The 25,946-nt window shown below is 45.6% G+C and overlaps 1 protein-coding gene across 3 annotated transcripts in view; it reads left to right on the top strand.

Moving 5' to 3' along the window:
- The window catches only part of CCDC85A (coiled-coil domain containing 85A), a 72,789-nt gene extending 47,945 nt beyond the window's left edge, over positions 1-24,844 (top strand). Inside the window, exons 3-5 of one of the 3 annotated variants that reach the window (XM_036380578.2) lie at positions 7,088-7,164; positions 16,424-16,543; positions 22,854-24,844. In XM_036380578.2, the coding sequence (XP_036236471.1) occupies positions 7,088-7,164; positions 16,424-16,543; positions 22,854-22,943 (287 nt within the window). In that variant the 3' untranslated portion in view covers positions 22,944-24,844. The remainder of the gene's footprint in view (positions 1-7,087; positions 7,165-16,423; positions 16,544-22,853) is intronic. The other 2 variants (XM_036380576.1, XM_036380577.1) reach the window with 2 other exon arrangements.
- Positions 24,845-25,946: the final 1,102 nt, after the last annotated feature.

The raw sequence follows: 25,946 nt of genomic DNA, 5'->3' as shown, positions 1-25,946 counted from the left end.
ATTCCTGATGAGCCCAGGAGAGTGTGGTGGCACAGGGACAAACCTGAGTAAATGGAACCAATAAAGATTTTACCCCTCATAAACCACAGCAGTCAATAGCAAAACAAGCTGACAGCCAGTGGGAAAGGCTTCAGCAATAGCATAATGGGTTTGATTTTCTCTGTTTCCATCAATACTGTGCCAAATGCATTTAGCACAGGCTGGAGGGGAGCTAACAGAGTATCAAACAGGCCAGCAAGGAAAGCCTTGCTGCTGTTACCTCTAGCACCAAAAAACCTCAAACAAAGCAAGGTTAGTGTTTCAGCAGCCCATTAGTGGGACAGTGTTATCCAACTGTTAGTAAGAGCATTGCCTCAGCTGACACCTGAGATCATTTTTAGGTGCTGCTATAGTTGAATCCTTTATTCTCCATACAAGGTTTTTAAACCTTTTTTTAAGCTTTTTTTTGAGTTTATTTTTTTCCAGGTGAATTCAACTGGAAATTTTGTTGCACCTAATGCTAAATGTGCAACAAAACCTCCTAAGCCTAAATCAGTAATGTTCTTAAGTGGAAGCCAGTGTTACATTTCTGGTAAGTAGTGTCACAGGCAGCATTTGGGTGACCTGGGACATTTCTTGGTGATCTGGGGAAGAAGGAAAGCCTTGGAGAGCTCCACCACAGGAGTGTGTGTGCATAGCCAGCCCAGACCTGCTCACTAAACTGCCTGATCCACAGTGGCACCTAAATCCAGGCAAATGCAAACACCTTGGAGTCTGAGTCAGACCCCACCACTGAATTGGTAAAAGCATGGCAAGGGCTGCCTCAAATAAGGAGGGTATGCTTTCTTCTAAGAAATAGTTAATCTGTGATTAAAAGCTGCTGCACCTGAGAAAACACATAGTTTTTGTGGGAAATCTGAATAAAATTCTCTGATTGCAGAGATAAGGTAATTAGCACCTGTCTGTGTGTAATGTGTGCTGAAAAGGGGAGACATGGCACACGATGCCTGAGAAGTGTCAGAGCTGCCACTGCATCCTGGATATTTGAACCAGCATGTGCCAGCTTTTCCCTTTGCTAGGATTCAGTTTTGACACACTTGGTGAACTAGCTCAGCTTAGTTAATGATATTTTTAATTACTGAGAGAAGTCAAGAATTGCTGGATCCATAATCAGGAGGAATCTGAGCTTGGGGACAGAATTTCAGACAACAGCAAGACTGAGAAATGCACTGTCTTAGTGCCATGGTGCTCACTGTCCCAAAACTTCCTGAGAATATGTGCCTTTGTCATAAATAGCTCCTAAACATTCTGGTGAGCTTAATAAAACCCTGCCTTGGGCAGATGTCTGTCTTTCTTTCTACATGGTAGCACTAATCCCAGCATTGCTGCATTGTGGGGGAATTTGGCTGCACAAGGAGCTCTCCAGCACTTCTCCAGTCAGGGATGTTATGTAAGATGTACAGCCCTAATAGAAAATCATAGGAGACAGGGCTAAAAATGACCTTGGGAGGTCTTCTGATCCTGCCCTGGGGAGGTGGACACTGCCAGCACTGAGTGCAAGGGGTGTGAATTGCTGAGAGTGTAAATCCAGCAGTGCCATTTTATTTTTTTATATCCGAACAAGGTAGCTGAAAGGGGATGGATTGCAGTGATAGCTTGTCTCAGTCATGAATATTAATATTGAAGCAATTAAATCAGATGACTAGGAATTCTAGGACAGGGAGATGGTTTGCATGTCATTGAATCTGCTCCCCAGTTAGCAGAGAAACCCTTTCCTAAATGTGTGGAGCTGCCAGGCAGTTACAGGAGGGTTTAGAGTACTCCTTGCACAACCTTGGTTTTCATCTCCCATTTATTGAAAGATTATTTAGTTGTCACTGCAGTGTGCTGGGTGTGGATTTGAATGACCAAAATCTGATTTGATGTGCAATTATTAAATTCCTGCCAGCACAGTGCAGGAGTCTCAAAGGTATTTTCCAACCTAGTTAATTCTGTGATTCTGGAAGAGCAGCATAACAAATGGAGTTTGTTGAAGTTGGATGTACCTCAGCCAAACTCTTGTTGCCACACATCAAAGTATCCCTAAACCCAACGTGCTGAATCCTTTGCCTGGGTAAATTGTTGGAATGACTTTCCCTCATTTATACCCTGAGTGTTTAAAAATGTGCCTTGAGAAGCAGCTCCCAAGGATTCTGGAGGCCTCCTTTAGGAGGTGAGTACCAAAGCAGGAAGTGCTGCTGGTAACAGAACCCAGGTGAATTTTGCATTATCACCAAGTCATGATTTTCCATTTCCTGGCCATGAGGATGTGAGGACTGCTTCAGAGCAGCCTTCTGTCCAGCTCTTGGCTCTCCCTTTCTGTCTTTCCCTCAAGTATTCCCCTGTTGGATAAAATCCCTTCCACCTGCCATACTGAGCTTGCTACTCCAGCTCCTATGAACAAGCAGAAAAGTTGATTGAACCTCTGGGTTTTTGTCTTCTGTGGGGTTCTCCTTTTCCAGGGATCTAATTAGTGTGTAGAGGATCTCAGACTTTAAAATGTTATCCAGTGCAGTCCCACAGCTGCCTGTGAGTTGTAAGCCTCAAAAACAAACAAACTAAAAAACCAAAACAAACCCAGAAAGAAAAAGGAAAATATCAGAATTTAACATGACATCCTCCCCCATTCTGAAACAGCAGAGGATAATCTGGCTTAAAGAATATTATGAATTCCTTGCTAGACTGAGACCAGGCACAGTCATATAAAAATGGATAAATCCAATGCACAAATATGCCTTTGGCAGCAATGTAAGTGTCTGATAAAGTTTGACATAACCCCAAAATATCTCCTTGCTTCAAGAGTGTGGATGTCAAAAGAAAAGGAGATCAGCTCTGTAAATATTGATGTTCTCTTACAACATGTTAGAGTGACAGATGTGGAGAGAGGGTGAATTGTCACTGAATTTCCCTAAGAGCAAGATATTTCTGTGTCTCTAATAATTCAGAAAATAGTTTTATTTCAGCTCTGGAATGAAGCACCACCTTGATCCTGTTCTCAGAGATGTTAAGAGCACAGGAAGCTCAAGGAGGGGAGCTCATTTGGTGGTAACCCATTCCTGAGAAGGGGAATTTTTCCAAATTGTTCCATCCTTAGCAATGCCTCACAAAGGGAGATGGGAAGGAATGGAAATCTTGTAACCAAGGGGCCCACAGGGGTCAAATCTGGCAGTAATGACATGAGCCAGTGACTGACCTGTTTGCACAGGATGTTCCAGAGCACAAGAGATGGATCATACAGGTCTTCTCATAAACTCTTTGAGTGCAACTTTTGTTTGGTTGGTCTTTTTAAAGTTTGGTGACTGTTTCACTTTCACTGTGTTTTCAATTTCTCTGTCTGCTATGTCCTTGGCTGACTTTTCTGCTCATTTTTCCTCTAAGCTCATACCATCCCAGCATAAATATATTAACAGATCCTGAAATATATATGTGTCTAGTCTGTGTGTCAAGAAGACTCACATACATTAGGATTTGCTTGCTCAAGCCTTTGGTAGATGACCTAATTTTCCCTTTTAATCAGATTACAAGAGGAGATTTAAGTAACTGTTTCACACTTTAGGAGGGTTAGGAGACACAGAGATTCCAGACCAAATCCTCAGCTGGCATTGGGAAGTTGAGAACTGAGGCAGAGTTGTGTGATTTAAAGCAGCAGGGATCTCTGCTCTGGACTCCCAACAGACAAGTGAAGGAATAAAACTAGTAAGAGGCAGATGCTGCCAAGAGGTGTGTGTTATCTGGTTATCTGAGGAGATAAGGAATGCTCAGCCAGGAAATCACAGAAGGCCTGGTGTGACAGTGTTCACAGGGGTCCTGAGGATGAGGGAAGAGACGAGGATCTGACTCCATGTTTCAGAAGGCTGATTTCTTATTTTATGATATATATTCTATTAAAACTATACTAAAAGAATAGAAGAAAGGATTTCAGCAGAAGGCTGGCTAAGAATAGAAAAGGAATGGATAACAAAGGCTTGTGACTGACTGAGACAGTCCGAGCCAGCTGGACTGTGATTGGCAATTAATTAGAAACAACCACATGAGCCCAATCCCAGAAGCACCTGTTGCATTCCACAGCAGCAGATAACCATTGCTTACATTTTGTTCTTGAGGCTTCTCAGGAGGAAAAATCCTAAGGAAAGGATTTTTCTATAAAATGTGTCTGTGACAGCCTGGAGCTGAAGAGAATCCAGAGGGGAGCTCACAGGGAGGGAACTGGTGGGCACAGCTGGGCAGTTGGACTGGAGCATGAAGTCCAAGCCCACACTGACACAGCAGTGAACCTGTAACCAAGGAATTTAGAGCTCCTGGTCCAGCCCTCTGACACAATGAGTGCTAAGGAGCCATCTCATATGGAAAACAGCAGAGGGGAGGGTTGGGATGTGCTGGGGGCTGTTGCCTGTGCTAATGTGATGTGAGGGAGCTCCTGCAGCCCTTCCCAGGAGTGCCTGTGCTGGGAAGGAGCTGATTTGGTGGGAGGGTCCCTGTCGTTGGCAGTTAATTGAATGAGCTGTTCATCTCCTAAGTGCTCATCTGAGCTGGGCTCAGCGCTCTCCAGAGATGCACCCATCACTAACTATGAAAATCCTCAGGCAGCCAAGCCTGCAGAACCTCAGATTACCTCTTCCTCTTTTATTGCACAAGGCTATTTTTAATCCAGTGCCTGGCTGGGCATTAATCATCTTTGACAAATTACTGTTTGTTGTCTTCATGTTGTGTAAATTCCCATGCATATTTTAGCCTATTGCAGCCTTGTAAGAGCAGTAAGTGACACCTTATTTCCCTTATTTTATGGGCAGGCTGCATTAGTGTTGAGCTATCAGAGGAAATTCATGCCCAAAGTCATCTGTCAGTTTAAACCAGTGAACAGCTGTGTTGTCAATGCAGCTTTGAAGGGCTGTATCAGGCATCAGCAATGCCCCAATACCCATGGATTCCATACCATCAATCATCAATTTTGCTAATTAAATGGCAATGTGAGTACAAATGTGTGATGGGAATTGACATCTCAGAGGAAGTTGAGTGGCTCTCTGAGTCAGGAATGAGTACATGCAGAATTCCACCTACATACAAAGAGGTGCAAGAGTCACAGCAGTTCTTCTGCACCTTTTTTCTTTTTTTTTCTTACACTTGAGTGCTGCATTCCTAGACATGTCTCCCTCTTAGATCCAGGACTTTGAGAGCAGCACTTCTAAGTGAGCCAGGAAATGTCTGATGGTAAAGCTCGTGGGGGTTTTTAGTGCCGGATGAGGGATCTCCTCTTCTTATGTCAAGTTCTTGGGAGCAGACTGGGAGTACCTCACGTTCTTCACAAGGCACCAAATGTTGCCCTTGTGGAGGTCAGTGAGTGCCTGGTGAGCAGAGCAAGCAGGGTTTGCTCTCTGTGCAGTCCTGAGGGCAGAGCAGGGCACTGGGAGCGTGTCCCTGGGGCAGAGGAGGACACGCTGTGAGCTGCTCTGTGCCCTGGCTGGTCCTGCTGTCAACCAGCTGGGGACCTTCCAGGCCCTGGGGACATACAGCTGCTTCCAGCCCAGCCCCAGCTGTGGCAGCACAGCCTGGTGGAGCTGGGGTGGAGCCCAGGAGCTGCTGTGCTGCTGGGGAGGCTGCGTGTGCCCCAGAGCCCTGCCAGGGTGTGAGGGGTGCCCCTGACCCAGCGGCCTGCACAGCACCCTCTGCTCTCCCTGGGCTCTGCAGTGCTGACCTGGTGGGATAGTGCATTATCTGTGTGGGATAGTGCATTATCCATGTGGGATAGTGCATTATCCATGTGGGACGGTGCATTGTCCATGTGGGATAGTGCATTGTCCATGTGATAGTGCATTATCCATGTGGGACGGTGCATTGTCCATGTGGGATAGTGCATTGTCCATGTGGGATAGTGCATTATCCATGTGGGACAGTGCATTATCCATGTTGGATAGTGCATTATCCATGTGGGACAGTGCATTGTCCATGTGGGACAGTGCATTATCCATGTGGGACGGGCATTGTCCATGTGGGATGGTGCATTGTCCATGTGATAGTGCATTATCCATGTGGGACAGTGCATTGTCCATGTGGGATAGTGCATTATCCATGTGGGATGGTGCATTATCCGTGTGGGATGGTGCATTATCCATGTAGGACAGTGCATTGTCCATGTAGGACGGTGCATTATCCATGTGGGACAGTGCATTATCCATGTGGGACGGTGCACTGTCCATGTTGGATAGTGCATTGTCCATGTCGGATAGTGCATTATTCATGTGGGACAGTGCATTGTCCATGTGGGATAGTGCATTGTCCATGTGGGATAGTGCATTATCCATGTGGGATGGTGCATTGTTCATGTGGGATGGTGCATTGTTCATGTGGGATGGTGCATTATCCATGTGGAGCATTTCCAGGTGGGGATGGGTTGGAAAACTGTGTTGTCTTTCTGTGAGATTCCTTGGGTAGAGTAAAAGCAGGGCAACCCTGACAAAGGCAAGAAAATGACGAGAAGGACACCATCTTATCAGAAGGCTAATTAATTACTTTATTATTCTATATTATATTACACTATATTACACTGAATCTGCCAAGCACTCAACTCAGCTGCCCAGAATCTCGTGACAGTCCCAACACACACACATGGATTCAATTGGTCAGTGGATCAAAGCACTCACACCAGAATCCAGTTACCAATTCCCTTCAGGTAAACAATCTTCCACAATGCTTTCCACTTGTGAACAACAAGAGGAGCAGCAATTGAGATAAGAATTGTTTTTTCTTTCTCTGAGGTTCGGAGAATGTGAATCCTAGAAATAGCCTTGGGAAGTTGTGCCTTGCTTTTCTCTGTGAAGAGAAATGCAGCTACACCTTGGGTCTGAGAAAGGACCACCTTAAAGTGCAGAGTCACAAGCAGCAAGGAATTGATCAGTTCCAGGGTCAGTGGTGTTTGCTCTGCCCTGGGAGGAGCAGAGTGGGATGTTCCATGGATATTTGAGAGAGGCAGTCTGCTGTGAGTACAAGTGAGAGTGTGGCACAGGCTCTGGCGCTGGTGAACACGAGCAGATCTCTGTGGGTAATACGAGTTTTTTTCTGTTTGATTTTTTAGAATCAACCTTGTCCTATGTTAGGCAGCTGGAGGCCAGAGTAAGACAGCTGGAGGAGGAAAATCGGATGCTGCCCCAGGTGGGTGCCAGCCCCGCGGGAGTGCCGGGCTGCAGAGGGACCAGCAGCCCTGTCCTTCCTGCCTTCCAACACTCACACACCCAGAGGCTCCCACATCTGTTTGCTCATCCTGCTGTGTTCCACTAGGGGGTTCATTTAAGGCTCTGACAATGCTTTCCTTAATTATTTTTCTTTTGCAGGCTTTGATACTTTGTTAAGAAAAAAATTCCTGGAAACTGCTACTTCTAATTAATTAATTAATTAATTAATGGGTTGGGAATCACAGGGAACTGACCCTTTGCATTCTGCTTTTATTCCAAGAGGTTCTTGTTAAAATATCAACTACTTTTTATAGTTAACAAAAATATTTTGCTCTGAAACACAAACATTATAAGTGATAATTGGGTTATATTATTTTTAATGCTTGAAGGACTATATTAGCTACATTAATGCAAGGCTGAAATGCAATTGAATAAATAAGCAAATATGGTCTTAAAGGTTTTCCTAACATGTCTCTAAGAACGAAAAACTTAAAAGTCTGGTACAAATGAATCAAAGACACTTGTAATCCTGATATATGCACATACTTACTAGAATGTATTTCTATTATATTTCATTAAATAATCCTTAGGAAAATCCATCAGGTCTTCAAATGAAGTTGCCCACTGGAAAAGAAGTTGGATTTTGTTGAAATTGAACACTGGTCTTTGGTCTGACGAAGAAAAGTATATTTTGTTGGACTTAGTGCCATTGTCTGACTCTAAAATCCAAGGTAACAGTGATGTAGTAAGAAGTAAAATGCACTGGCTCAGATTTATTGCCCTTTTTCCTGAGGCAGATTTTAGGTAAAGTGTGGTGGATTTTCCCCTCACCTTTCATGTGACAGTTGGAAGGGCCTCTACAGCTGTTTGCTTGGTGACCTTGGACACTTTTCTTCTCTCTACCCTAATTTTTGGATCTGGAAAAGAAGGACAGCAAGAAATGCCTGCTCATTAACATGTAAACAGTTTTCAGTAGGAAAGACAAAGGTTGATCCTCAGTGATAATGAATATTATTTTCTTTTCAAGAATGGTTTTCAGGGCAAATGTTAACAAACCCACCCAAAAATACTGTGTGGTTTGTCTTGGGTCTGGAGCAACACTGGGAGATAAATTGTGCAGAACATTCTTCATGGGCCAAATCTTTAGAAGTGTCTGTGTGTTTAATGTTTGATTTGTCTGGGTTTGAGGTGCTGAGGCAGAACCCACAAAAAGCATTCCCAAATCTGACCAAAGCCTGGAACACCCACCCTGTGTGCATTGGGTTCAGTGAAAATATCTTGGCTGGGGTGCCAAACCAGAGAAAACTCCCTGTAGAAACAGCCTGGCACCTAAGCCTGAAACTGTTGCAAAAATATTGAAACAAAATATGCTGAGGATAGGGGTTTAAAAGGGAAGAGTGAGGCAAGCAAGCCTGGAAGCTATTTTTGTTTTCAAATAGCCAGGTCAGTTTGTCTTATGTGTGGTTTTGTTGGCACAAGGATCTGTGGTAGAGTTCTGAAAAATCTCCTTCTATCTCTCGTTACTTCATTCTGAGTCTTAATTAGTGGCAAGAGTTCACATTTCCTGGCATATTTTACTCTTCCTCCTGGTTGAAGTCATGGCTTTGGGGAGAGGAAGGAAGTGTAGACACCGAGCTGATTCTAACTTTGCTCTCATCACCTCGGTGTTACATTTGCCCGAGTTTGTTTTGGGGGTTTGTTATTCCTGTGGGTCCCACCTAGAACGTGCTCACCTCAGTGTGATCAGGCCCTGTCACAAAGACAAGGATGCAGGATGGAAATGCATAAACTCCTGGCACTAGTTTGATCCCATTTAATGGGAGGAATGGGAGTTTGTTGGGCATGAAGCCAAGCCAAGTGCTTTTGACAAATAAACTGAAAATCTACAACAAGCTCAGCAACTGATAAAGGTTTTTGGCACAGCCCTAACTCATTTACAGTGTCCTGCCTTAAAATTTCAGGACTGCCTCCATGAGAGATGCTTTTTGCTTTTTGGATAGTCCCTCTCTGATGGGGTGCTGGAGCACTGGGAGGGTTTGGGAATTGCAGGATTGCACTTAGGAGAGAGGTGAGAACTCACAGCCATGAGTGTGACACCTCTGCTGTCTCTGCTGAAGAGCCCTGGCCTTGTCTCAGGCTTTATTCTCTCCTCCTGCCACACTTTTCTTCTTTTTCCTCTCTGCTTTCAATATCCTTTCTTCTCCCCCTTTTCTGCTTATGTGCCACTGACAGAAATGCACTGACACATTTGTCGACACCTCTCCAGACAAATCATTCTGTTCCTCTGTCACTTAGATGTGGTTCTTTTCCAATTTCTTTTGCTTTGCTTGTCTCCCTCCATATGTATTAGTTTTCTTTTCAAAACCCCACAGACCTCTAATGTAAAGGTTTTATTAATATTTAGTGGCAAGGGCATTTCCAAAGCAAATGGTTTTAAGTGCTGCCACCACTGTTCAAACGGAATCTGAGTTTCAGCTCACTCTGCTGTACCAAAGGGCTGCTTTGTCAGGGGAATTGCAGTACCACCACTGAGTCAACATTTTAGTTTGGTCAGGTAATAGAAAAGGTATAAAAATGGGAATATTCACTTAAGCCTGTTAATGGCTCTTGCTGTGCTGCACAGTGGTTGAGAATGTGGCTCAGAGCATAGGAGGGGATTTCAGAGTTACAGAGAGTTGTAGGTTGCAGGTTTGGTGAGAGCTGTTCTTTCGCTGTTGTTGTTCTGTTTTCCTTCTCTCCAACAACAAGATATGATCCAGACCCTTTCAGTTTCTGGCCACAAACAGGACTTTTGAGCAAGAAAGCAGATACTTCCCAAGATTTATGGCACACAGCTGGCTCTTCTGTTGGGAATGCCAGACTGTGCTGAGGGGTGAGCAGCTTGCCCTGGTGCTCCTCAAGCACTGCTGTGGGCAAGGCTGTGTGCCAGCAGGGCCGGGGGGCTGCAGGGCAAGAATGTTTCTGCTTTGCTGGATGGAGTTCAGGCCAGAGCAGTTCCCTGTGGGCTGAGGCAGGAGCAGCACATGGGCTCTGGCAGTGCCTTCTGCTGACTCAAAGCACACCTGGAACTTCAGCACCACTGGGATCAGGCTGTGCAGCTGCCATGGAAAAGGGAAAATGCAGCATCAGCAGTGCTCTAACCACCTACAGCATGCTGAGCCTGGCTGGAGGCCGGGTGCCCACCAAAGCTGCTCCATCACTCCCTTCCTCAACTGGGCAGGGGGAGCAAACACAGCAGGAGCCTCATGGGTTGCGATAAGGACAGGGACAGGTCACTCCCCTGTTACTGTCATGGGCAGAACAGACTTGGCCTGGAGACTTTAATTCATTACCACTCTAATCAGAGCAGGATAATGAGGAATAGAAACTAAATCTTAAAACACTTTCCCCTCAGCCCTCCCTTCTTCCCTGGCTCAGCTTTACTCCTGATTTTCTCTATCTCCTCCCCATCAGCAGTGCAGGGTGGATAGGGCATTTTTTCTTCCTTAAATGTGTATCTCATGTGCACTGAGCTGCAGGGCTGGGAAGTGGGAAGCCATCCCAAAGGCCTCCCCATTACTAAAACCCTAAATCTTCCCCTACCACTAAAATCACACCAGGACATAACACCTATGCTGCTGCAATGAAGATGCTCAGAGATAATCAATAAAACATGTAGGGATCAAAGATTGGATTTGGATCCCAGCTGCAGCTCCCTGGGCTGTGACAGCCCTGTTTTGTCAGGAGTAACTTCAGAGGCCTGGAAAGAGGAATGTCCTTCCAGGCTTGCTGTGGTGCATGACTGCTCCCTGTGCCTTATGCTAGGGGAAGCCAGAGAGCAGGGCCTGGCATCCACATGTCAATTAGCTGAAGATATCCCTGAGTTTTTGTTGGGATGGTATTTCAGGGCTGATCAGCTCAGCTGAAATGCTCTGGCCATGTGGACATCTGTCATACAATGACAGTGAATGCATTTGCAAAAGACAAACTTGGCAAGTCACCCAATTTAAATTGCTTCACTTCTTATTTGTTTCACGGGAGGAGGAGGAGGAGGAGACTTTTCCCCTTCCAGCTCTTTGTCCTTGTAATTCAGCTTTCCCTTTCAGTGAAGGGGAGGGTGCTGCAGACAAAGTGGGGCTGGAGCTGGGCTGCAGGGAGTGAGCTCCTGGCTCCCTCAGCACAGGAGCAGGAGCCAGTGCTGGGCTGGGCTGAACTGGAGCCCTTTGCTCCCTCTCACCTGGGCTCTGCTGCCTCTGTTTCTCACTCTTGCCTTTCCAAGGCTTCTGGTCCTTTTCCATCTCTTTTTGCTGTTTTTCTTTCACTTGCACTGTCCTTCAGGCCCTTTTTTGGGGGGTTTGCATCTTTGTTAATCCATTGCAGTCCTGGTCTGTTAAACTGGAAAATGGCAGGCGTGACTCTTAGGCACACTTTAGTTTATTTTTACCTCTTCCAACATTTCCATTTCCTTCTTTCTTCCCCCTTCCATTAGATTATCACATTTAATTTCAACCCATTTCCAAATCTTATCCATTATTAAACCACATTTCCAAGGTTTTTTATTTTCCCTTTTCATGATATTTTTAAATTATAAATCTAATTAGAAGATGGGAACTGTTTGATTAGTGTTTTTTTCCTAAAATCTGTGTCACTCACAGTCCCATAGTGTTTGTGTCCTCCCTTCCTTATCATGCAGAATAGGGAATCCTTCAACCAAAATGTAATTAAAAGCCATTGAACAAACTGATATCTCCTAATCATGTCATCAAATATTTGCTGAAAGAAAGTGAATCAAGAGCATCCACCCACCCAGTTCCTTCATGTGCTCCCATCCCCAGTGTAAATTAACTGGCCATTAATAAAGGGCTCCAGTTGCCAGTGCTGAGGTTCTGGGCAGAGCCTTTATCTCAGGCTGTCCATTGTGCTTGACAGGGAGGGCTGGAAGACAAGAGCTCATGAGCTTCAAGCTACCAAGACACAAATTCAAGAAAAACTTGGTGTACAGAGAGTTGCAGCTCTCAGAGGACAGATAGTGCTTTTTTCCAGTTATACCTCAAAAGGCCTGGAATTACTTTGTCCTCAGGATTTTCTAGCAGACTCTACAGAATCTTCTAGACTTTACATGTGTGGCCTCCAAGGTTTGGAACTGCCACAGCCCAGAATTTTTTTCTCTTGCCTGCTAATTATCAAAGGAGGTTTCTGAAGGGCCTGCTGGAAATGGCTGTTTCTGAGGGGGTAAAGCCAGCAATGGTTTTGGCCACTCCAAAATCTGAGTGTGCCTCCAAGCCACTGTGAGAGTGTGTGGATTTTGGCAGCAGGTTCCTGCTGAGGTCTTTGAGGACAGGTGAAAAACTGCAGCATTTGAAGATTATGTATTTTAATTGACAGGAATGTTCCCTGAAAAAAAGTCATTGTTTTCTTTAGTGTGTTATTAATGCAGCAGAGCAACATGCTGCAGTTATTGCTTCCCGGTTTTCCTTTCTCCTGCCTGTTTGAAACAAGCTGACAAACACAGTCTGTGTTTGCTTTGAGCTGTACAGGGAAATTGAGGGCTGGAGAAATCAGGAAAAAAAGCTTTGAAAATCAGGTAGTAACTGAACTGGTGTGGCAGCTCCCCAGCAGGAAGGATCTGTTCCCAGTAAACCACTTGCCTGTGGAATAAGAGGCTGCTGCACGATGAGGTAGGGCTTGGATGGTGAGTGCACAGAGCAGTGCCCAGCAGGCAGGAAACTCCTGCTCTCTTGGAAGCTTTGATGAGGTGGCTGTGAGTGTCCTTGGGGCAGCCATGGACTCCTTTTCCCTTCCTGCCTCTCCCTGCGTGCCAGGCACCTCTGCAGGGGCTGGCACATGGACTGAGCTGGACACTGGGCTGGGCACTACAGTGGCTTTCATTCATGGCTGTCCTTTTCAACAATACAGATTGAAAAAATGAAGCTTTCCACTGACTTATGTAGAAAGGCTTATGATTAATTCTCTCCATCACAAAATCCCCTGTTTTACACAGGGGGCTTTATTCTGACCCTGGCCAGGGTACAGTGCAGGGTTTGTGGGAAAATGGCCTGAGTAGTAACATTTTGCAGTTAGTGTGAGTGAAATGCTAAATTTCCATTCATCTGGGCTTTTTGTTAGGTGATATTACAGGGCTGAGTCAGATTTCCTGTTCTTTCAATTCACTAGAGTCACGTTTTGGCATTAGATATTTTGTAGATTTACTTCTAACAGCAAATGGATCTGTGCATTCAGGGATCCTGATCCTTATGGGAAGCCATACACAGGATGTGGTGTGGGTTTTACCTGCTCTCTGCAGTGGGATGACCTGCACACAGATCCCTGCAGGCTCAGGAGAGGCACAAGGGCTGGCCAGGGCCTGTAGGGAAGGCTGGTTGTGTGGAATGAGCAAAAAAGTCAATTATTTCTCAGGTGCTGATGTTGTACAGCACTGTTTGTTCACAATTACTCCAGATTTTTAAAGTTTATGGACCTTTCAGCTCTACAGAGCTATGACTTCATCCCTCCTGTCTGATTTGGATCCACTTTCACAGTTTGTTACTGGATAAGAAATGGAAAGATCTGTCACAGGGATTGTGCTTCCAGTGGCTTCATGCAGGTACTGAGTGCAGCCAGGGAGGAGGAGGAGGAGGAGGAAGGGAGTAGATTTCTCTTCCCATCCTCGAGGTCCTGCTCAGGATCCAATACTCAGGGCTGGGCAGTGACAGGGCTCAGTGCAAGGACACCAAGGGCAGGTTTTGGTGGAGGGTTAAATGTGTCCATACTCCCCCTGGGAGGCAGCAGCTGTGCCAGAGGCTCTGCAGACCTCAGGTCCTTGTGCCCCAAAGTGCCTTTTCCTCCTGCTTTGCTTCCCTGCCTCAGGAACTCCCAAAAGCAGTGCTGGAGTGCTCCAGCTCACAGGGCCATGCTCAGGCTGGGCATCCCCAAAACCCCTGGAAAAAGCTTCCTCCAAGGGAGGCAGAAGCTTTGCTGCCTCAGTGGAGTGGCCTCACCTGAAATGAGAAATCCCTGAGCTGGGGAAGGGCCTTCAGGGCTGCAAAATCTGCCTCACTTTTTGAAGAAAACTTAGGTCTCTTATCAAGGACAGAGGGAGGAAGGAGAAGGATGTCCACAGGGGAAATACTAATTTTCAATCTCCTACCAACATGTGCTGGTTGCTTGGAGCATTGTGTTCACAAGTTTCTCTTTCTCATGAAAGGAGACAAAAACATGCTACATATGGCAGGGAAGAGGCTGTGGAACACAACTGCCTGGAGGAAGGCTTGAACTCTGAGAGCAGCACCACTTGCAGGAGCTTTGGGTTTTATTGTGTTCAGGAGGCTTTACATGTGTAGTCTGTACTCATTTTCTCTGCATTTTAATGGCAATACTTCTATTTTCAATTGAAAACTGACCAAAATCTTTGCTGCCTCTGGAGTTGGTAAAGAAACAGAATATTTTACTGGTAAAAGCTCCAAAGCTGACAGACTGAATTTATCCTAACCCAATCTACTTTATTGCCCCTTTTCCTTCAACTTTCATTTCCTTTCTCAAAGTACAGCATTAAGTCTGGCCAGTCACTAACAGATCTATAAATCCTTCCCAAAGCAAGTCCTAAAACCCCTCCATACCTCACAGCAAACTGCTCCAGGTCCCTCCAGGGGAGGATTGCAGGATGCTGCCCTGCACAGCCCTGAGTGTGTGCTGCTGCTGTCAGCCTGGTTATCCCATCCATTAGTGCCCACTCTAATGGGTTACATGGATCCTGTGCTTGGCAGGAGGACAAGTTTGTCTAGGAAATGAAGTTTCAGATTCAGGCTTAATGTACCTTTTCTATGGCTGTAGCATATGCAGCATTCCAAGGTTTGGTGTTTTTTAAAGGTATTTAAATTTTTTAGGTTTTTTTTAAAAAATATGTGAGGTCCAGTCCAGATGACTGTGGGGGTTGAGTTGGTGTGTTGGGTGGCTGTGAGGGTTCTCTCTGCCCCTTGGCACTGCTCTGAGCCTGCTCTATAGCTTACAGTGACCTTGGCATATCCCACGAGCATCAGGAACTTGCTTTGGACTGGGTTACTTTCCAATGAATTCCAGACTGGATCTGTGAAGTTCAGCCTCGTGTCTTTGCTCTGTGCCCTTTTTCTCCCACACCCCCTTCATCTTTTCCTATTGTTTAGATTAGAGACCCCCCCAAAGCTCTGCCCTGTGCTGTGTGCTTGCTCAGCAGGGCAAATGACTGCACAGGGGGCACCGATCCTCATCAGAGGCTCTTTCCACCGTCATTATTTTTCCTTCAGAATGCATTTCCCACACATTCCAGCAGGAATTACTGCTACATTATTTCTTAATGTTTCTTATGGTGTTTGTTAGTCTGGAAGGGAGGAAATTTCCATCCCCCGGTCTGAACCGTTTTGCTTCTTTGTAGTTCTCAATTTTTTTATTTTTTTTTTTGCCCAAAGCTGTGTGTGAGGAATGAAAGGGAAGGGCAGGGCGGGCTGGGAGCAGCTCGGGAGCGGGGCTGGGGCGGGCCCTGCGGCTGCAGCGCTCCCAGCTCCCACCGCTGCCCACGGATGCTGTAGGGGTATTTTTAGCACTCCTCCAGAGCTGCCTGCTTGCTCAGGTTACCTCACTCCAGGAGATGCTTTACATCCTGCTAAGTTGGAGCTGACTGGGCTGGAAGAGTTTATGTAGCTTGCATTTTTTAGCAGTGTCCTGAAGAGCCCTTCCAGGTGTCCACTGGGAGGACAAAGCCTCCGAGGTTGCCACTGCTGGGGACAAGCTGACATCTCTCAGGGCAAGGGGGCCTTGCCTGGAGGAGCTGGAGGCAGGGAAGGAGGGAGCTGGCAGCCTGGAGCTCCTGACTCCTTCCCTGGACAGCTCGTGTTGCAAACCTCGCAGCAACATTCCAAAATATGATTTCTGTTGAAGGAACAACCTCCAGAATTACAGAGATAAAATTAGACTTTCTAAAAACCTTACACTGAGGTTGAAATTATCTCTCTAAACTTTGTAGCACTTCTCTGAGGCGATGTACACACATAGGAAATTTTGTTACTATGTCCTGATTTCCCACGGAGATGCCCTCGGGGTGACACTGAGCAGTGCCACCCGGGCTGCCTCAATGGCCCTCGGTTGTGGCACAGAAAGAGGGGGCTTTGGAGTAACACACACCTTCAGCACTTCTCAGCCTTTTGCAAAAGAGCAATAAATGACTGACATCTGTTTTAATCAGTGACCAAGCCTTTTGTGTATTAAAGAGTGTTTAATCTTTTGCGAAGGATGCCGTTAGGATGCCAGGAGGGGCGGAGGGGAGTCACTGCTCTGCAAACGAGCCAGCCAACGTCACTGGACATGGCTCAGCCTCTCAGCAGTCTGACTCAGTGGTAAATGCTCTGAAGGTAACGCTGCTCCTCTGGTACAGTCCATGCAAAACGTCCTGTGTGTCCCTCAACACGTGTGTATTGTCCTGGCAACATCCCCGTGGGCACCACCGGGATGTTGCTGTCATCAGTGGGGTTGTTTTTGTTCGTCACTCATTGCATCTGTGGACTGTGTGTTTCCTGGGCAGGGTCCAGCCCTCTCAGCCATGTTGGTTCCAGCTGTAGCTGCTCTCCATGTTACATTTGTAGTTTTTCTTTGAGGCTGGAAGTGGTGTTTTGCTGAATAAGGAAGTCTCATTGTTTCATGTTTGTGCTCCAGTGGAATACAAGGGATTCCTGTAACCTGTGCAGAGAGAAAGACTTTAATGCAGAGATAAAGCCAAGGCACACAGTATATTTGTGTTAAAAATAGCAAAGACCACAATTCCAAGGTCAGTGTTGAAACTCCCTTGGGAACAGATGTGTTTTACCCTGAAGTCAGGGCTGGATTGCAAAGGCCTGTGTGGCATTGATACACAGCAGTTGACACAAGTCATCAGAGGGGTAAAGTTTCAATTTCCCCCTTCTGTCAGCAGTAAAACTGTTGCAATTAAAGAAACTTAGAAAGTGTTACAAGATGTCCAAGGTTTATGGGGTGACCTGAGACAACGAGTGACTGAGCTCACTGTCCCACTGCAGCACAGGCACCAGTGGTGTTTGTGTTCCTCTGGAGGGAGAGCTGAGCAGAGTGAGGACTGTGTACTCCTCTCTCCCAGTGCTGGCTCAGTCGTGGTTGTTTGGGGCTTTGGGCACCTCTTTTCTCCTGTGCTTCACTCATTTCTAACCTGCTGTAGTTCATTGGGTGTTATTCCCCACCTACACAGGTGTTGCAGGGACATACTTGGATGGGGAGGTTTGACCTCTTTCTGGAAGGGACTTCTGCAAACATTTGCTCTGGTTTTGAGCTCAGCAGTGCTGTTGACTTACCTGGACATCCGAGTCCCTGCACAGGGTGATTTGATTGTGCTCCTCGGGCCAAGTTCCTGCACAGGGTGATTGTGCCCCTCAGGCCAGGCTTCACCTCGGTGGAGCCTGAGGAAATGGGTTTATGCAAGTGAACTGAGCACAGATTACAGCAATCAGATCCCTTCCTGTAACACAAACTCTGATCAGATCCCTTCCTGTAACACAGCCCCTGGTCAGATCCCTTCCTGTAACACAAACCCTGGGACAGATCCCTTCCTGTAACACAACCCCTGACCAGATCCCTTCCTGTAACACAAACTCTGATCAGATCCCTTCCTGTAACACAGCCCCTGGTCAGATCCCTTCCTGTAACACAACCCCTGACCAGATCCCTTCCTGTAACACAAACCCTGGGACAGATCCCTTCCTATAACACAGCCCCTGATCAGATCCCTTCCTGTAACACAAACCCTGATCAGATCCCTTCCTGTAACACAGCCCCTGATCAGATCCCTTCCTGTAACACAACCCCTGGTCAGATCCCTTCCTGTAACACAGCCCCTGATCAGATCCCTTCGTGTAACACAAACCCTGGGACAGATCCCTTCGTGTAACACAACCCCTGACCAGATCCCTTCGTGTAACACAGCCCCTGATCAGATCCCTTCCTGTAACACAACCCCTGCTCAGATCCCTTCCTGTAACACAAACCCTGGACAGATCCCTTCCTGAAACACAACCCCTGATCAGATCCCTTCCTGTAACACAACCCCTGGTCAGATCCCTTCCTGTAACACAGCCCTGACCAGATCCCTTCCTGTAACACAGCCCCTGATCAGATCCCTTCCTGTAACACAACCCTGGTCAGATCCCTTCCTGTAACACAACCCCTGACCAGATCCCTTCGTGTAACACAACCCCTGCTCAGATCCCTTCCTGTAACACAGCCCCTGGTCAGATCCCTTCCTGTAACACAAACCCCGTACAGATCCCTTCCTGTAACACAGCCCCTGCTCAGGTCCCTTCCTGTAACACAGCCCCGGGCACGGCAGCGCTCCCCTGCAGCCACCTCGCCTGTTTTGCTGGCATCCCGAGGGGAGAAGCAGCGGGGGATGCCCCAGGAGTGCACCGTTCTCACCCTTGTGAAACGTTCCCAGCTCCAAGGAGTGCCTGGTTCAGAGTGCTCCAGGTCCTCTCTGCACCTTCCATGTATTTCACCTGCTGCTGCCGAGAAAATAAAGCTATGCTGGGTAATTTTGTCGAGAGATCATGTGTCATTATGGAAAAAAGCCTTTTGTAGTTCTCTTAAAATCCCCCTTGGCAAAGGCTCTTCCCTGAAGAGAGCATTTAACAAGGTGCTTTTGACAACCTGTAATAACAGCTGGTCTGTGTAAGTGAAATATTGGAACAACAGCTGATGCTTTGCTTGCTGAAATGGATTGATAAGAAGTACACAGAGTTTAGTTCAATATGATGTGAAAGCTGAGCTGGAAGTTCACTAGGAGGTAGTGCAGCGATTGATATAAATGAAGTGTTGTATCCAAATGGAGAGTGAGCTGTCAGCCCACAGACTGCCTGACTTCCCTATCCCCAGTCAGGGAGCAGACCCTGCTGTTTCCCAGGGGGGACAATTGGGTTTGGTCCCTCCTTTCTGGAGAATGAACCCTCTGCAGGATCAGGTGCAGGAGGAAGAACCAGGCAGCACCAGGAGCCTGTTTTTCTGTGCTAATTTGGCAACCTGGAATTCCTGCAACAAAGAAATAGTCTGTGTTACAAAATCTCATTCTTAGTGCAACCCACTTGTGCACAGCAAGAAACCTAAAGAGCAGGAATGTGTTTTAAAGGGACATTTCCATTAGAAAACAGAGGAGGGAGTCGTTAAAATACTGCTGTTGTCTTCCTGGCTTTAAAAAAATGAAAAAATATTTAAACACTTGCCTGGACTCTCTTTCTGGTGGAGGAAGTGGGGAACAGGAGCAGAGCTTTGGCATGCAGCTGGTTGGCCAAGGCTCTTCCATGACCTGCTGGAAGAAGAAGTTGCCACGTGTGTGTCTCCATGCCTGGGCCACTTGTATCTGACCAAACTGCCTGTGGTGCTCCCCACAGATTTGCTTTGCACTGAGACAGCTGGGAAAAAGTGCAGGGTAAGTTTAAGGTGTTGAATTTTATATTCCATATTGAGCCTGGAAACACCTGAAGATGCAGAGTAATCTTTGTTTAAATGCTGACAGTACGCCCTTGAAGATTTTATATGGAAATTAAGTTAATTACTGTTTCGGTAATGCAGTTACTGTTTCATTAGGAACACTGTAGTGTTAACATGTGGGTTAATATTGATCAGAAAAATCTATGTGTAAAATATATCTGGGATAAAGTAGTGTATGACTCAGCTGACCTGAATTTATCCTTCATAAGAATAAAAGTTGGCAAGTGGGATGAAGCCTGACAGCCTCAGTTTCCCCACCTGAACAATGGCCCTTTTGTATTTTTCTGCCTGTGATATTCCTTCACAATTTATGGCTAAAACCCCAGTTTGTAAGTTATACATATTTAATAGTAATCCATAAAAATTCTTGTGATGTAAGTAATGCCACTTCCAAAATGCTCAATTTGACATTATCACTTCCTTTGTGTAAATCTCAAATATATGCTTGTATCCCACCTTGTCCCTTTGTTCCCCAGCCATTCAAAGCTCTGCTGCTGGCATTGAAATGCTCCCTTTTCCTCTGACTCTTATAATCTGTGCCTGATTTGACTATTGATATATTATTATACTTTTTAAATAGTTGGTTATTTCCTTTCTGGTTTTGTCTTCTCTTACACCCACCCAGCCTACATTAAAAGCACAGGAGATTTGTGATGAACTAATTATAATGTTTCTTTTCTTTTGCATTCTCCTTGCAGTTCCTGCCAGGCTGTAACTCAGTGTTTAGCTGCAGCCTGATGCACTGTGGGTGTTTCACAGGAAACATTTGCCATGGCATCCTTTTGCCTGTGAAAACAGTGGAACGATGACAAGTTTCACTTTGAGCTCCAGAATTTTGATGTGTGGTGTTGACTGGTACCAAAATGCAATCTGGTACCAAAATATTGCAAAATGCAAATATGGATGTGTAATTCATGCTGTAGGAATTTTGTGCTGTATATGATAGTGCTGCTATTTTATTAAGATAACAGAGGTGGGAATTCTCTCCTCAGGATGTGCAAATGGAATTGGTGCCTCCTCATCAGCAATGGATTTGGGAATGGTTTTGCTTTGCATTTATAAACTTGTAGTGCCTTTTGAGAATGTAGCCACATGTGGCAGCAGGTTTGGAGGTAGTTCATGGGGTATTAGAGAGCATGGGGGTAATTCCAAAGCACAGGAATCTGGAAGGATGTTATTCCTGATTTTTCTCAGGTTACTGGGAAGTTTTGTTCATAATTCACTTGGGAAGGGAGGCTAAGGGAAGGTGGGATACACCAGCTGGGATTAGGGGTGTAGCTGGGCAGGAGGGCTCAGGAAGCTGAGAATTCCAGGGGTATTTGCTGCTGCTCATGGAGTCCCCCAGGGCTGGAATGCTGCTGCAGATGTAATGGCTCTGCCCTGCAGTTGGGTGCAGGTTCCTGTCTGGCTTCCAGGGGCATTCCTGCATCCTGACACTCTGCTGTGTTGGAAGTAAGCTGGAAAGGAAACTCCATGGCTGCATCATGAGCCTCACAGCTGTCCTTTAGCTGAGCTTTCTGCTGAAATTTGGAATTATTTTGAGGGACATTTTGATCCCAACTTTTCACTTATGCTTAGGACATGGGCTCTCTTGTATGGGTTTGTCCCTTCCTAGCAATCAGGGGTCACTCATTCAGCTGGGACAAGGGACTGTGGGAAGAGTCACCCCCTGGTTTAGTACTGTGTCAGCATTAGCTGCATGGTAAATATTGTCTTAATTTTTATTGAGAAGAAAAATTGTTGAAAGTCATGGGTAGGTGCAATGTGCCTTCTCACAAAAGCTGTCCAGGAGATCTTCCTCTTTGCTTGTATCAAGTTAGGAAAATCAGGAACCAGAGGTTGGAAAGAATAGTCAGATCCAGCCTGGCTGTGCCACAGACACCCCATTTGAGAGCTGTCACTGAACCCCCATTTTTCATGCTCACATGTTTTTTATGATGGTGACTTGGGATTTCTGGCTGCAAGATTTTGTCATATGGCAAGTTTGCAGGGTTTGGGTCATGCCCACCCATTGGAATTAAAAACAGTTCCCTTTAAAGACTTGACTTTGTTAGGCCCTGTAGCTTTAGCACTGTAGCCGTGTTGCTTCCAGTCTAAAATATTTCTGGTTTTCATGCTTACACTCAGGTTTTCTTCAGCAAAGGCTCAGAGAAACTGGGTTATTTTCCCATCTCTTGCACAGAATCACAGTAGGACCTTGGGTTTCTTCTGTCTTTTTCCATCAGCTACAGGAACTACCTTTTCAGGATGTCAGCTTCCCAGGATCCAGCTCCTTTGTTTTTATTCAGTGCCAGCTAATGCAGAGTCTGTTCACTGCTGGACTTTAGGCACTAGTAAAATGCAAATAATGAATGATGACAATGGAAAACAGCTTTTACCTTTCTTGACAGTCTTATTGCTGTTGTCCTGGAGATTAGTGGGTGATTTAGTAGCAGTTACAAAAAAATAATCTGAAATTGTGATCCAATTGATAGGAATCACCATTCTTGTCTCTAGTGGTCCCTGAGAGGCCTGGGGACATGCCACAAGCTACTGTTCTTGTGCTCCTATTCCATCAACCTTTCTATAAATCATTATAAAATAGTTCCCTGAGTGTTGGGGGTTATCACTTCTCTGCCTTTTTAATTCCAGCATTGTAACATGGGTGTTAAGCAAAGTGTAGCACAGTTCCTCTGACCTCAAGGAAGAGCTAGTGGAGTAAACATTTGTAATGCCTTGCTTGATTTTAAGAGAACAAGTAAACCTTTGGAAATAGAGAACTGCTCTGTGGTTTTTAAACTGGTGACGTTTAGACACCTCTGGATGGATCTTTGTGCTTCTCAATCACATCCTGCAAGAGATGTGGTTGGGGAAATTGTTGGACAGAGTTTCTGTTGAGGTCTGCAAACACCCTCAGTCTTGTGTGTGGAGCGTAAAGTATCCCAGTGATGCACGTGCCAGTTCACGTGTCCCTGTTTTTAGTCATTTTTACCTGGCAGCATGTGCTTTCTGTGTTCAGAAGCAATGTTGTGTCCCTTGAGACAGTCTCTGCTCCTGTTGTGTGTCCCTGCCCTGTGTCCCAGCTGTGCTGCATGGTGTGTGTGCCGAGCTGTGGCATTCCAGATGCATGTCCATAAGAACACTAGTGCTCCTTAGCTGGGAATAATAACTGAGCTCTCTTTCCATCCCTCCCTCTAGGTTGTGTGGAGGAAACTTGGAGATGCTGCAGGGTCGTGCCCTGGAATTAGACAGCACCTGTCAGGAAATCAGTACAAAGGACCCATGTAAGAGGCCCTGAGCACATCCTCTCTCTGAAGAGCACAGCCTGAACTGCCCAGGAGAGGGGAAGCACCGCCTGTGTCCGCCGCAATCCCCAGCTGACCACGGGGGTCTGCACTGCAAGAGACTGCTGGAAAGGGGGGACATTCTGCACAGGGGCCTGCCAGGGAGCTGTGTGGCAGCGTCCCCCAATCCTGCTGTTCCAATAGCCCAGCTAACGAAGCTCTGCGCCCTCACTGCAACACTCCACCCTTAGAAGCACTGAGGTATTGCCATCCTAACCAAAAGATATTTGGGATTCTGCAGGCGTTACGCGAAATAAGTTTTATTTTGGTTAGTTACAGTGAATCTCTGATAGGTCTGAACAAGTTTTCCACTGGGGTTAAGAGAGTGTTTTCAGCAGACTGGAGAGACACTGATAAACTGTGCCTTTGGTCTCCGCAGGTTTGAGGAAGTCGCTTCTTAGTAACTCACACTTCAGTCTGTAAAGGATCCGTTAATGGTGCTTAGGCAATTTCCAGGTGATTTTTTTGCTTTGGTAGAATACCTGCCTTTGGAGGTGCTAAAAGACCATAAAGTCCTAACCAGCCGGTAGTGTAGCATAACTACAGTACTTGTAGTGATCCACAATTTCTTTCTAAATGAAAGTCAAGATAGCTTTCTTTTCGATTCACTTTGATGCACATCTTCTGAAGAGGTGTAAGGTGTTTAATGAACGGCCCTTTAATGAACAGAATACTTAGGCATCATTATTACAGGTCTCAAGTCAGGATTTCCATTAGAATTTATTTTTGAAATTATATTCCAATTGTCAGGATGCTAATTTCTACTGTTTAATTTAGACACATGCTGGTTTGTTTAACAAGAGCCTACAAGGATCTAAAAGATTGCACTGCATTATGAAAAAAAGCTTTTCTTGCCACTGTAGCGTTCTTTCAAAGAAAAAGGTTTTATTATCCTCAGAGCATGCCTTTCATTATTATGAGGCAGAAAGCTCTTGTTCAGATTTCCTGAGATTTGACCAGACGGCGCCCTAGATGTGCTTAGTTTATTTTTATCTCTGTGTATGATCCTAGTTGTGTGTATTGAATTACAACGATAGATATTTTGTGTATATCTTAAAGCAATGATAGTTTCATGTATGAATGTGCAACAGGCTTGTGACTGAATGCTGTTGCTTAACTTTTTACCATAGCTGAGTATCAAAAAGACTAATAAAAATTAATTTAAAAAAATAGGAATGCAACAATTCCTGGGTTTCTGGTTTGTTCTTGGTTACTGAGATTTGAGCCAAAGTCAGAACCTCTGTTTTTCTGAGCTTGGACTGTATCTGTGGGCTATTTGCAGTGAAATGTAGCTCTGTTGCTGTACAATCTTTTGTTATATAGGAGTATGATGTAAATCTGCTATCTGTCTTCAGAAAAAGCGTGTTCATTTGCAGCAGTAATTCTGTTGGTTTCTGTTGTTATTTTCACTTGGTACCATTCAATGTAAGGCCTCTGATCCAGCATTGCTTTCTTGGGAAATCTCCCTTTCACTGCTTCTCCTTGAGTTGGAAGTGCAGGATCCAGCCTCTGTTTTGAACCATTGCCCTCCTGCGTGGTTTCTGATATAACTCCCAGCCCAGCCAGCTATCTGTTCTCTTCCCAGGTTGTTTTCTCCCCTATATTGTTTGCAGAGTTCAATTTCAATTGTTGTATTCCTATCTCTGTATGTATGAACAGCTGTATCACCTGTACTTGTGCCTGCACTCTGGGTGTGCAGGGGCCAAGCGAGGGACACTGGTCTTTTGACACTACACTTGTGTAAATTTTGATACTGTATTAAAACTATTTTTTTACAGTTCTGCATACGATGGGGTATCAAGTATTGTGTTCATCTTAGCAATGGTAATAAATTATAGAATCCCACCTTTGTTTTCTCTCCTTTACTGACTGAAGCTCTGAGCTGCTTGGGCTTACAGGCAGGAGCCATTGAACATGCTTGGTTGAGAAATTAGCAGCACACTGTGCATTTTTCTTCATTTTCTTGCCAGGTGTCTTTAAAAAATCCCAGCAATGTGAAGTTGCTTCCCTGTTTTCTGCTAAACAAGGAGTAGCTGTGGGTAATTGTGCACAGGTGCAACTCGTTCATTCCTCAGCTGTGCTGTGTTTGCAGCCCCAGGACAGTTGGGCTGCTTCTTTCTTCCTGCCCTCCTCACAGAGTAGTTTTGGGGTGCAGACAGGAGAATGTGGAGCTCCTGGAGTCTTCTTATTCAGGTAAGGGGTGCTGGAGGGGTTGGCAGTGTCCTGTAGTGTGTTGGTGGCCTTGTGTGTCACCACATCTCTGTCCCAGCATGGGCTTGTGTGGGCCAAGGGAAAGGGCTGGCTCTTAGTGCAGTGCAGAGAACTTTCACTGAATTTTCTGGAGAAAAGAGATACTTAGTACAATCAATATCTTTGAGCTAATAAATCCCATGGGAACTCCTTCAAATGCACCTTCCTAAGAGGAGAAAGTGGGCAGTGTGTAGAGAAGGGGGTCAGGGCTCTTGGGAGAGTCTGTAGCCTGCTGAAATGCCTCTGTGCTAATGAATAAAAATTGCTGTAGTACTTGGGGACCTTCAGCTCCTCTGTCTTGCTCCCTGCCCCTGTGCTTAAGCCCTTTTCAGTGAAATGAAACTGTGCCAAGCCTCGTGGACTCTTTGTGTGGTTGTTTTTAGCAGAATTCTGCTCTGGTTGAAGATGATGTTACAGGGCCTTTCCCAGGATCTGAGCTGAGCCTGAATGAATTATAAATTCATTGTGCAAGTGAATTTTAAATAGCACTTGTGTAGTGGATGTATGGAGTGGATTTTACCTTCTGTACTGCAGGAAAACTGCTTTGCTGAAGGGTTAGAAGGTAAAGAATGGCACTTTGTTTTCAGCAAGTGACTGGTTTCAGTAGAGCCTGTTCCCCAAAGGCTGCAGTTGATGGACATGTTTATGAACGTGGCATGAAGCCAGAGTGCCCTTTGTAATGTTTTGAGCAGAGCTA

The sequence above is a fragment of the Molothrus ater genome, chromosome 3 (genome assembly GCF_012460135.2).
Source record: "Molothrus ater isolate BHLD 08-10-18 breed brown headed cowbird chromosome 3, BPBGC_Mater_1.1, whole genome shotgun sequence".
Taxonomy (NCBI): Eukaryota; Metazoa; Chordata; class Aves; order Passeriformes; family Icteridae; genus Molothrus; species Molothrus ater.
The sequence above is the reverse complement of the archived record's forward strand: the minus strand, read 5'-3'. Positions and strand labels throughout refer to the sequence as shown.